Here is a 13,073-nt window from a genome sequence, read left to right on the forward strand (position 1 = left end):
AACATGCTGCCAATGGTGCTTGAATGAGCGCTGATCTGATTTTTCTTATCACATTGTTCAATTGAAAAGGGGACGCTGAAAGCTTTTCTATTCAGCGGCTATTACGCGGCGTTAGATAAGGCGAGGGCAGAGCGGCGGAAGAGAGAGCCTCTATCAGATAGACGGCCATGTTTTCAGTTTGGCTATTTTTAGCGTAGGAACTGGCAGACAGTAATGTGTTTGAGCAGGTCATTAGCTCAATAAGTGGTCAAAGAGTCTTTGAATATGTAACTCACCAGAAATGCCTCTTTCATTTACTATAGGCGAGTAAGGGTCGGGCTAATCTCCGCGACTCCCTTTCTGCCGCTGCGTCGGGGATGTCAGGGTGAAAGTGTGCTCACGGGTGTTTGCGCATATTTATGTGCCGATCACAGCGTGGCCTGTCACCTGTGAATACATACTACGTCTCCCCGGGAGCTTATACGTTATCCTGTACTATCACCCGAGGGGAGACATGTATGTGTGTGTGATATATGACAGGTTAACAAAGGCTCCTTTCTCATTTGGCCTCCCCACCTGCGCTCTGACACATTGGGGCTGAGGGGCGGGGGTCAAAGGGGTTCGATTGGTCTGAGGAGTTATTGACTCCCAGACGGGGAGCTTCTGCGCGGCTCGTCTAAATCTCTGCAAGCGGACAGAGCTGATTTATGTCCAGACTTCCAGATGTGTGTGACTCTGTTTGCGTGCGTTTATGCAAGGAAAGCGAGCAAAACGCTGATGGATATCCCCCACTCCAAGCCAAGGGATTAACAAGATGCGGGGCATCTATTAAAGTAGCAGTTTCTGATACATTTGCTTGTTATTGAATTTTGCTTCATTCCTACTGACCCCTCAATCCTCTTTGTTTAAGTGTTTTCCATTACCCTGGCACACTCTGGATGCATTATTGCATTAACACTTTTATGTGCCACCAGAACGCTAAAATACTGAACGCTAAGAAGGAATTAGGCCACAGCTAAAATGAAATTATTAGGACTCTGAGGAAGAAGAAGAAGGAAGGAAAAAAAAAAAACTCTTAAAAATGTATCATTGCGGCTAATTTCACGGCTCACTAGAAAAGAAGACTTATTAATACAGAAGCGGTACGCTGAAAACTATTTCGGTCTGTTTCTTGTCACAGTTATTGAACAGTGGCTCTTTTGTTCTGGTATTAGTTCAGTCGGAGCTGGCCTGCTTGAGCTGTTAATCCCAAGTCAGAAGTGCTCTGGCTAAATCAAAAGAACTAATCCTGCATTAGCATGATTTTGTCTTTAATTTTCTTCGTGAGGATGTTTTCTCTACATCGCTGTGAAAAATGTTATGCTCTTCCCTCACCCTGCCCTCGTGGTGCATTGACATTTCAGATGCCGCTCTGAAAGCAGACTCCACCTCTGATGAGTCAGAGGTGGAGTCAAAGAAATATGCCTGGCCTTTTTTCTTATTATTATTTTATTTTTTTATTTTTGTCTGCAGAGTGCCTACCCCTGTTGAGTGAAGCCCTACCTGTATCTCCATCGTCTCCAACCAACCCACGGCGACGGCATGTCTCTACCGAAGACAGGCCGAGTTCAGGCCCAGTCCAGGAGGCCTATGATGGGGCTCTGCCTTAGCCCATCTCCCCTGTGTCTGCTGCTGCCTTTGATCATCCTGCTAACCAGACCCCCGAGCAGCATGTGTGGACCACTGGGTATGATGATCATCTATCTATCTATCTATCTATCTATCTATCTATCTATCTATCTATCTGTCTGTCTGTCTGTCTGTCTGTCTGTCTGTCTATCCGTCCATCCATCCATCCATCCACCCATCCATCCACCCATGCATGCCAAGATTGGCAGCTGGTGTATTGTCAGTACTAAGTGTGGATGTGTGTGTATGTTTTTGTACACGTGTGTATGTGTGTCAGAAGATGCCTTCTGTCGGTGCATCAGCTCTGGACTGTGGCGTTGTTAATGTGTTTTGATAAGCCAGGAGGTCCCATCAGCATGTTCCTCATCATCTCCTTGATTACAACATTTCCACAGATTTCCCGCCTCAGTCGTCGCCACACACACTCGCGCGCTCACCCGCTCACACAGCCTCGGCTGTCTCTGCTCTGAAAATGTCACCCAGCTGATTTTCTAAAGGAAGATAAGATGGGCTAAAGAGGGAGATAGCTCCTCGCATCATTGGAAATTAGAATTGTCTAATGCGTTTTTCATTTTCCATTTGTGTAGCCAGTTGGAGAGCCACGAACCTCCGAGGAGACTGACGTCATGTGTGAATTATGTTTATATTCAGCGAAGAGGTAGAATTACACAACAGACGACTCTGAGTTGAAGCCTTGTGGGACTGAAATCTCTTCTTTAGACCACCTACGGCGTATCAGAACAACAGAACAAAACAGGAAACATTTATTAACCACACTGGTGAATAAATGGTGAATAAATGCAAAACACAGCAAAACAGAAAGCATTTTCTGTTTTTATTCACCACACTGGTGAATAAATGGTGAATAAATGGTGCTTCCTGTTTTGCTCTGTTTGGCAGAACAAAACAGGAAGCATTTATTCGCCGCACTGGTGGTCTCTCGCTTCTTTACAAAGAAAGAGAGCGGAACTAAGAAAACACTAACAATGTGAATTTGTTAGTTGGAGTGAAATATTTCATTAGAAAGGCAAAACTTTTAAGCTTTGCTGAGCACCTGAATTTTCCTCGAAACCATTCTTGTAATTTTATCTCTAATCTCTTTTTGTGTCATTTTGTAAAATGCTAGATTGCAGATGTGCGTGTAGATTACCCTTTACGCCTGTTAAAATTAAGCTGACAGAATTCCTAATTAACCAACGGTGTCGCAACAATGCCTTTTGTGAAAAACTCAGTAAGACCTAACAAGGAAAACCAGCTACGGCTAGACTCCTGACCCTGTTTAATTTGGGTAAAGGCTTCCCAACAGACATTTATCAAGGAAAATAGGTTCCTTATAATGTAAAATAAATTATCCTTAAATGCTGGATATAGGCCTTTCTGGATCTCTGTAGTTTCATTGATCAGCTCAGATCTTTTCCAGCTGTTTGCTCTTGAATAAATTAATTTCATGCAAAACATAAAAAAAAAAATTAAACATTCATATTTCCCTTACTAATATTTTCTAGATTTAACCTTTAGCACAAAAACATGCCAATCAAGCCAGAAATAATTCCTTTAAATACTGCTCCTCATGTGTCTCAATTCTGTATTTAAGATTATCTCCACAACGGACGTACCTGCTCAAAAAAAATTTGTACCGCAGATATGAACTGTTGCACACATTCGAATGTGAACTGCGAACAGATTTGGCAGCAAAGACACACAAACAGGAAGAGATGCATTATTAAATGTGGCTTAAAGGCTTGTCAGACCACAGCTGGTTGAGCTTAATACCTGCAATTTCTTTTAAGGCATTTCACCCAAATGTTACATTAGTTTCCTCAAAACAAATTCTCCTAAGCATAACCTGATTATAGTCTAATAACCCGAAACAACCTCTGAGTTCAAATACTTCTTCGCGTGGCTGAATACATTACGACTCTCTACCTGCTGGTGCCAGTTATGTCTGAGCGCAGCGGTAGTTGGTCGTTCGGTCAAATGACTTCATGTTACAAAGGTGTTCCATTAAAAATAGACCAATATAGGTCAGTGGCAGTCCTGTCCAGTCCATGGCAACAGAGACAGACTTCCTCATTAGTCCTTCATTTTTCCTAGAACCTTCTGATCATAACAGGTTTCTGGTCAGTGCAAATCCATCCAGAGCCTTTTGCCTTGCAGGGCTTTTCTCTGGCTTTCAGAAGAGGCTTAAGTGGTAACACTGCCAGTGGGGAGGGGGGGTCGGTTTTGCACGAGGATTGGTGTTAAAGTGCATTTAAGAGAACATAGACAACATTTTGGCTGCGACGTAAAGCCACTGAAAACCATGTTCAAGCCGTAAGAAAAACATGAGATTCATTCGTAATCCGATAGCCAGGAGAAAGTGGTTTCAACCATGACAGTTTGTGGACTTTTTATAGTTCACATTTTCATATTGTTGGCAGGGGAAAAGGGCAGTTTGCTCAATACTCTGTGTGCATATCTAACAGTCTAGCAGGCAGAAAAATATTCTGCTCCTGAGTCCTGAAACGCTGGGAATAAATTTGTTCTGATTGACTATACTGTAGCTGCTTTTTGCTTCTTCCTGTTGAGGATTATGGCAAGCATAAAATGAAACCACTTTATTTGTGACATTCAGAGTGGGTCTTATAGAGGAAACAAGCGTGGGGAGCCGTCTTTTGACGTGATGTTATTCGGGTTTCTGTCAAGGCATTGTAGTGAAACTGGAAAGTGGTCTGCGTGGCTGTTAACCAGTGAAGTAAGCAGTAGTGGGAAGAAGTGCCAGCGGGCTTCAGAATCTGCTGGCGATTTCTTGATAGGCACGATTTTTATTCTGTTGCGGCTCTGTCTTCAGTTAGAAGTGAATCAACACAGCAAGACCTCACCCAGGAGGAGGGATCCAGGTTGCTATGGTAAGGGTCATCCTGCCTTCACCCTGATGGATAGCAGGGACTCTGTAGCGGAGGAGCAGTTAAGCTGGGCACCATGGCAACAGGCCACAGACAGACAGTAAGGCGTGGACGCATGAGGTTGTTTGACTGATCTGACTCAGCCGCTGTGAAAAGTGTAGGTTCAGTACTGTTGGCTCAATATCACACTTGGAAATTGCTGTTTTCTTGCAGAGGGCGAGTGCAGTGCTCATACATAACGCGGCGTGATTGTTCTCCTCAAGTTCTCCACCGAGGAAAAGTGGGGGCATTAACACAACTAATGTTAGCATGTTCATTGCGTTTGCTAATGTCATTAGAATCAGCAACTGAAAATCCCCTATAGGTGTTTAGCGTGCGCAGGCACAAAGTGGCGCCTCTGGTATTAATACATTTAAACCAATTATATGCTGTGAATTTGCAGCCAACACTTGTCCTACCTGTGAAACACTCATGTGTCATGACAGCCTATGCTGCATGCAGTACAATGGTAGCCTGCCCTGGGGGGAGCAGAGTGAGAGAGACGTAGAGAGAGAGAGAGAGAGAGAGATGCTCCTCTGAAGCTCGGCCCCATCTTTTATTTATGACCCACAGGAAGTCCTTCAGCTTGTCCTCTAGATGATACCCAGGAAGTAAGCACAACACACAGCCATCAGAACGCAAGTCAGCCTGACCAGTCACTGACAGTGAAATGGGGCGTGGTCAGCGGGGGCTTGTCAGTGGTTATGGAGTCGGTTTGATGTCCTCTGGGTTTAAAGGTGTCAGCTTTCATGCTTGTGTGTTTGATTCTTCTTCCCTCTCTTCCCTCTCTCTGCCTCTCAGCTCCCCCAAAGTTCACCAAGATTCCCACAGACCAGATCGGAGTGTCCGGGGGTGTGGCATCATTTGTTTGTCAGGCCACGGGCAATCCCAAGCCTGTCGTCTACTGGAACAAGAAGGGCAAGAAGGTCAACTCCCAGCGTATCGAGGTGGTTGTCACAGTGCACAATGGTCAACTCTTGCTGTAGCAGCATGACAAATACAAATATGTTTATCCATGCACAACAGATGTCATATTATATGAATTTAAACAACGGTAATGACTACGCCGAGGTTATATTGTATGTCTATATCTAGATAGGTTCCAATAGATTAGTGGTTTTAAAATAAATCATTATAATTCTGTTTTGCATTCTCAAGTATTCAGTATAGTGCATCTATACGTTTCGTAAATTAAAAGTTCAACATTTAATTAAATATAAATATGACTCTCATTTGTTCACCTAATATGAGGGTACATCTGTGATGATTAGTTAAGCTAATTATAAAGACCATTAGAAGAGGGATTGCTTTTGTTCAAAGTTAAAGAAAAAATACTTAAACTAATAGAATATGTTTTTGATTTAATCTGTGTTATGTTATGCCTGAATGTGTGCAAAATCTCTTAAAAATAATAATTAGACAACAGTCTAATATTCTTGCAAGCACTGGCTGTAAGGTTTAATTAATATTCACAGCATTCTGCAAAAGACACGTGAACGTATGGAGCCATTAGCAGACGTTGCTTTCTGTCTGAGTGCACGTATTGCTGTAAAAATGCACAACGTTGTAAAGCAGGCTAGTCTGGAGAGTTGTTAATTCCTGTAGCGTGGTAGAGTCTTGACTGTATTGATGCAGTAACATGACCTAATGCTTGGAGATACCACATTTCAACCAGAGGAAGCAGATTCCCCGGTCCACTCTGGTAAGTATCTACTCGGCTGAAGTGTCTTTGTGCAAGACACAGACTCCCTGCCAGCTTCAGGAACGTGTGTACAGGTACATGTTTTGTATCTCTGCCTGACCTCCAGCATTTCTGTAAAGAGAACAGTATTTTTTTTTTTTTTTGAAAGAACCATAAATTATTTAACTATATATGCTTTGTCATAATAATACTTGAAGCAAAAGCCATGTTTAAGTGCAGTCATGCAACATCCTAGTTTACCGTTATAATAGTAGGATTTATGCAGTCACTGTGCTGTGTCTAATATGTCTTGTTCTGTGCTTCTGTGGCTGTCCAGACTGTAGAGTTTGACGAGGGTGCAGGTGCTGTGCTGAGGATCCAACCACTCAGAGCACCCCGAGATGAGAACATTTACGAGTGTGTGGCACGCAACAGTGAAGGGGAGGTGTCTGTCACTGCAAAGCTGGCCATTATCCGAGGTAAGACACAAAAGCGCACACACACATTCCTTTCCCGCTTGCGAGGTGCTTTCTTTTCACGTGTGCGCACCTGGCTTCAACCGCTGTCCCCGCTTCGCTGGGCTGTCATTTGTAGATGTGACAATAGAGCGATGCCACACCCAGCCTGCACAGGCTGCAGTGAACTGTTCTTTTTATAGTCCCTCTGAGTGCAGCCGAGCGTGATCTGGCCACAGAGATGGCCAGCCACCATGCTAGCTAAGGGGTATTTTATCATCCCAGCTTGATGTAATCACTGCTTTTCCTGGCCAGGTTGAGGGTGTTAATCTAATGTACATTGTCTCCTTAGAGGAAAACTTATCTAACGTGATCCTCCAACATGTTTTGAAATAAAGTTCTAGCATGTGGATGCTCGCCTGGGATCTGAGCACTGGCCGTCCGCCCAACACAGCAGGAATGACCGGAGAAACAGGGGGATGGCTGCTCAGGCTGTTACTACATGAAGAAAAATCAAGGGATTAGGCCCCGTTTGGCAGACAACCCCCTTTTTGCCAGAAGTAATTGAGGAGGAGAAAGAAAGAGGGAGGAAAAGGTTGAGGAGAGGTCGAGTATGATGGAGGGCGAGGAGGTGGGAGTAAGTTGAGTAACACAACAAGATGGTGTGAAACAATAGAGATGAAATAGGATGTCAGAGGTGGTGTGGGTGTGGGAGTGCAGGAGATGGATGAGGATTGTGGAGTTGGCAGGGCTATGTGGTAAGCAGAAGGCTGGTAGCCCAGGGAATAGACTCCTGTCCATCTGTTACCCAGCCCATCATCTCTGCACACACGGCACCAATCTAAGGCACATTACCACATAAACTACACCTCAAGGGTGAACCTCCCAGTGTGTGTGGCTGTGTTCCTGGTTGAGTAAACCCACAATGAGGTCTTTGTACTGTGATGTCCTTCTGCAGTGGAACAAAACACACGACAGCAATGAATGAAACAATATTTAACCCAAACCACTCATCAGATTTAGAGTTGTAGTTAGTCATAATAATTACAATTTTCAGAGGACTCATAATACAGAGATGGGTTTGATTTAGTTTCCAAAAGAGGCAATGATTCTGCATGTACATTTTGCAGAGTCATGTAGGCTGTGCAATATAATCTGTGCTGGTCAGATAATATAAATGCATTGGCCATCTGATTTAGCCATATTTTTTTAGCTATCACTGTCATTGTGGGATTGTTGCAAATTAAGATGGATTTTTTTATATATTATTTTCAGATCAGTTTTTTAAAGGTTTGGATTTTGGTTTATCTTATCCAAGAAAAAAAAGAAAAACATTTACAAGATTTTTCATAAAATTTAATGTTGGGGTATAAAAGTTATCCACATTACCCAGCGCCTAGATTCATCTTTACGAGTTTAAATACATAATTTATAGGACCAGTGTATATGACTCAGATAATGGAAATGGAATAAAGTATTCATAATTGTATTTTCATTCATGTGTGATCCCACATAACTCCAGACTATACCACGTCCAGCATGTTTCTTCTGTAGCACAGAACAGACAAATCAAACACTGACTCTAGAGTGGGGTATTTATTTAGTTGCAGTCCACAACATCACCACTAGATGGCACTAAATCCCATACACTCGTCCTTTAAAGATATCGTAGGTTAAAGTTAGAATAATTTTAGCTTTAATTCTCTGTAATCATGTTTGTGTATATAATATTTAAAGAAATATTTACTCATTACTAATTACTTATAAGATTCAACAGTGATTGCTAAAGGTAAGATTTCAACCAGATGTATGAATTATAGCTCTAGCGCATTAAGAGTGCTCCATCATTGCATTTTGGAACAAGAGAATGAGAAAGTTTGTGACCATTTGAGACTGCTGAATGTGTTATAGGGTTCATACAACATGAAGACCTTTTTTTGTCATGTTAATCTGCTGGGCAGCAAAATACAACGTTTATTACCAAGAAGCTCTGTGGGGCCCATGCTTTGTTTCTCTATATATATTTTTAAATGCCTGTGACTTTTTTTTTTTTTTTTCAAGAACCAAATTATATGTTACACTGTTGCTCAAACTAATGGTTTCAAGCCTTAAGAGTGCTCCAGAAGAAGTCACGCAGCATATTTGCAGGAAACATAAAGGGACATTCAAGATACCTCCAACCACTTTACAAGTATATTTGTAAGAATATTAAACTTAACGCTTTGGCTTATTTGACTGTTTGTTCCCAGTGCTGTACAGTTTGAGTGATATTATCCACAGTAGATCATGTGATCCAAGAATGCTATTAAGTGCAGAAAAGTCTGCAGAAATTGTGCTTGAGTCAATCTTTTCCAAAAAAAAAAAAAAAAGAATAATTCACTAGAAAAAAAGGTCCACCAACCGCTGAAGTAGAAAGGAGGCTTTCCATTACTGGTCAAAACCCTTCCACTTCCACTGAAAAGTCTTTTCATCCCCTGATGTGTTTCATCTCATCATTTTGTACAATGGTCGACCGAGACTAATAGCCGTGTTGTACAGGGTGAGGGGCTTGTGGCTGGCCACAGGATATTTGCTGCCACTCTATAGGCTACCTAATGGATGGAGATGCGGTGGGTTATGGTCGGGGAGAACTTTCTTTTTGTGCCATCACCACCATCATCACACATCACCCATCCCATTACCTTGTCTTCTTCCTCCTCTCTTTTTACCTCACAATATCCGTCTGCCTTTGACTTGAGCAGCCTCGTCTCCGGCCCAGAGCTATATCCGTTTCTAATTTCTTCTCTTTTGTTTTATTCATTCTTTCATTTTCTTTCTATTCTGCCTGACCCTCACTGTCTATTCAAACTCTCTCATGGCTCCTTCTGTCGCATTTTTACAGACTGCTCCACCCCATCATCTTTCTATCCAATCTGCTCTTTTCTATGGACACTGCAGTTGTGTTCTGCCTTCAGGAGACATGGATATCTGCAGTTTTGCATGTTTGAAAACCTCTGGTGGGCGAGAGATTCTCATCGCTGCAGCACTGTATATGTGTGTCTCTGTGAGCACGACCTTCACGACGGCGTATGTGCGTGAATGCGTGGATTTCTTCCTTTATGGATGTGTGTATGTGCACGTATATATCTGTGCGTGCATGACTGGTTTGTGAGAGTAATCCTGATTATACTCACCTCCTCAGTGTCCCATTTTTGGAGAAAGGGAGGTGAGGGATGAGGGAGGAACAGGGTGAGAGAGAGAAGGGGGAGGAGAGATGTACTGCCACCACCGCGTACACCCTTCATATGAACAACAGAGTCAGATCAGTGATTCCCTCCAGGCATCTGCTGCATTGGCAGGCCGGCGGCTCAAGCAGCATTTCGGTTTGGAAACAACTGAGAGTATCAACTCAGCCTGCAAGAGGATTACACTCCTTGAGTGGAGAACTGGCTCTTTCATCACATATGGCCCTTCTTCAATGTTTTAATTCTCTCCTTTCTGTCTTGCAGTCTATTCTTTATGCATGTTTGTAGATGATACATACATGAGTTTTACATATGGGATCATCACGTTTTGTGTGTTTAGTCCCAGGCCGCTGAAGGCTCAGGGTGGTGAAGATACACAGGGTTTTTGGTCCGTTTGATCTGCAATGCTAAGTTGGATTCTGCATTGTGTTGTGATCTATTATCATAAAGGTCCATTAGCATTTAAAGTGCTCCCCTTCAGCCCTCCTGCAGTCTATAGGAGTCAAAGCATTACAGCCTCTGAAGACTGCTGAGTGCTGGCAGATTAATCCTGAATCAGGCTCCCTGAGATCGGCTTTTATTCCGGCTGCTTTCATGCACATGGCCATTTCCCTCTGAAATGAACTGAAAGATGAATAGGCAACCTGTTTCTTAACCAGGAGAAAGGATGCTCTTTCTGTGGGGAAGTGAGTGTTTGTATGTGTGTGTGTTCTTGATGGTTAATGTGAGAGGGAAACACAAACACACAGGGAAAGAAAGCCTGGATCCATGTTTGTTTGTTTGCATCGTATGCATTATGTGTTTGACTCTTTGGGTGTATGTGTCTTTCCGTGATTCTAGTCTGTGTGTCCGTATGTGCACGGACACACAAATTGCGTATTTGCCCAGATCTGGTTGGCTCCCCTGACTGGTTTTGGGCACGAGGCCTGATTGCCCTTCTGCAAACATAACCAGGCCAAAACGAACGCTCTCAACCTCTTGATACACACAAACACACACAAACACAAAGCTCCGGGGGAACAATGATGCTCGGCCGTTGCCAATGTTCCCCCAAACACTGTTGACACACGCAGTGTTTACACACACATGGCGCATTTTTTTTTCCATAGGCTGTCTTATCAATTTAACCAGGAGGTGAAAAATAAGCGCTACTTTTGTGCAGCAGCGTTTGCATTTGATAAATGATTCATTTGGTAAAAAGTGTGATCAAGGCCATGCCCGCAGTATCTATTTCAAGCAGAGGCTGACTCATCCCGGAGCCAGGCTGAATACCTGTAGCTCCCCATTCTCCTCTCTAGTGAACTGTACTTTAGTGTCCAGCTCAACCATCTGTTTACTGGCTTATCTATGGGGCTGCATATGAATCTGCTGCAATGTGTTAGTGAGGCTAAATGTGGTTTTAACACACACATTTTTTCTGATTTTCTCAAGACATTTTTTTTCCTGCATTTTTACCTCTTATGTTGTTCTGCAGTATGGAACAAAATCCTAATCCAGAAAGAAGGCTGGCTGTAGATTTATAATCTAAATTTACATAAGGGGACATATTATGATTCCTTTAGATGCTTATTTGTTAATATGTGTGGTCTGTCTGTCTGTCTGTCTGTCTGTCTGTCTGTCTCCTATTTCTCTACCAAAATACGGACCCAGACCCCCTACAGCACAGCTACACACACGCACATGCACACCCACACCCACAGACACACACGCACACACACATGCCCATGCCCCGAGCCCAGTGCAGTGGCGTGTTCTAATTAACAGCCAGGGAGTCCATGTAGCGGTAGCCGGCGGAGTGATAAAAAGACCATCTGAACCCTCTCAGGAGAGGGGTGGGGTTGGGGGGAGTGCAGAGGGGAGCAGATGTAGGCCCAGCATATCCCTCACCCCGGGGGAGCTCGCCTCCTGACCTGCCCATCGATCTCCCTCCTCTCCTTCCTTTCTCCTCTTCCCCGTTTCATCAATGGCCATACCACTGGCCTCCGTTCAGGTGGATCATTAGCATTGATCAGTCGCGGACGGTGAAGAGGGGAGGCAGGTGGTGGCAGAGGGGGAGGATGGGAGGGAAAGGGGGGGTCAGGGTGGTCCACTCAGCCCACTGTAGTCTCCATTTTCTGGTGTCTGGTCGCTGCACTACACATCACCACCGGGCTCCACTCTGAGCTCTGATTCCACTCTTGCCTTTGTTGGCATTCCTCCTCTCATTCCTCCTTTTAGCCACAGCATCAGCAACAGCTTGACATTCCTATCTGATGGGGTCTCTCCAGTGCTGATGACTGTAGAAAGAGAGAAGGAGAGCAATAGATCCTATCTCCACTCAGCCTCTCATCCCCATCGCAGAGAGTGTGCGAACAGATGGTATATGTCTGTCATGTGGTTAGGTAGCAGGGAGCCCGGAGGAGGAAAGGAGCAGAGGAAAAACACACAGACAGTTGACGGTGCACTGGTCTGCATCTCGAACTGTGTTCAGCTCCACATTTGTCTGTGATGCCGGGCTCGAGCTGACAAACTTAACAAGTTTTGTTGCGCCCGACAATCAAAAGGCTCTGATGGATTTTATTTGTTAGCCGAGCAAATTGACGGCTTGATAATTGCTTTACCGCTGTTGAAAAGTGGAATATATAATTATAGTTCCAGGTATGGAGGAGGTGTGAGTGTGTATGTGTGAGAGAGATAGAGTGGTTAAAAGGGTAAGGAGAGGAGGAAGCAGGAGGGCTGATAGATGCTTGATTACGTGTCTGGCCATCTGGACTGTTGTCACTGAGATCCTTAATCTCATTCACCAGAGAAAGTGTATGAGAATGTGTTCGCGCGTGCGTGAGGCAGGGAGCGACTGCTTTTCTGCGCGCACACCTTCCTTTTCCGCACACTACATTATTCCACGCATCGCATCTGTGAACATGCTAATGAGAGCATTGCTATAGAAGCGAATGCGCGCACGGGCGACGTGCACGCACTGCAACCCCGCCGTAATCAGACACATCCAGACGCATGTGGACACATCCCAGATCGGCCTCTCTAATCGTTGGTACATTTTAACAATTACTGCTAACAAGTCCTTATTACCCCCAGTGCCCTGCCCCTCCTCTTGATCCCAGCTTCTAATTGCTGCTGCTGTTTCTGAGAAGCTCTCTGCATAGTT

At 44.0% G+C, this 13,073-nt stretch overlaps 1 protein-coding gene across 1 annotated transcript in view; it reads left to right on the forward strand.

The window, feature by feature from the left end:
- The first annotated feature begins 1,532 nt into the window (after positions 1–1,532).
- The window catches only part of ptprsb (protein tyrosine phosphatase receptor type Sb), a 51,077-nt gene continuing 39,536 nt past the window's right edge, over positions 1,533–13,073 (forward strand). The window contains exons 1-3 of the mRNA XM_084546249.1: positions 1,533–1,705; positions 5,373–5,521; positions 6,590–6,731. Of these exons, the coding sequence (XP_084402375.1) occupies positions 1,561–1,705; positions 5,373–5,521; positions 6,590–6,731 (436 nt within the window). The 5' untranslated portion in view covers positions 1,533–1,560. The remainder of the gene's footprint in view (positions 1,706–5,372; positions 5,522–6,589; positions 6,732–13,073) is intronic.

Source organism: Chelon labrosus (genome assembly GCF_963514085.1).
Source record: "Chelon labrosus genome assembly, chromosome: 6".
NCBI lineage: Eukaryota > Metazoa > Chordata > Actinopteri > Mugiliformes > Mugilidae > Chelon > Chelon labrosus.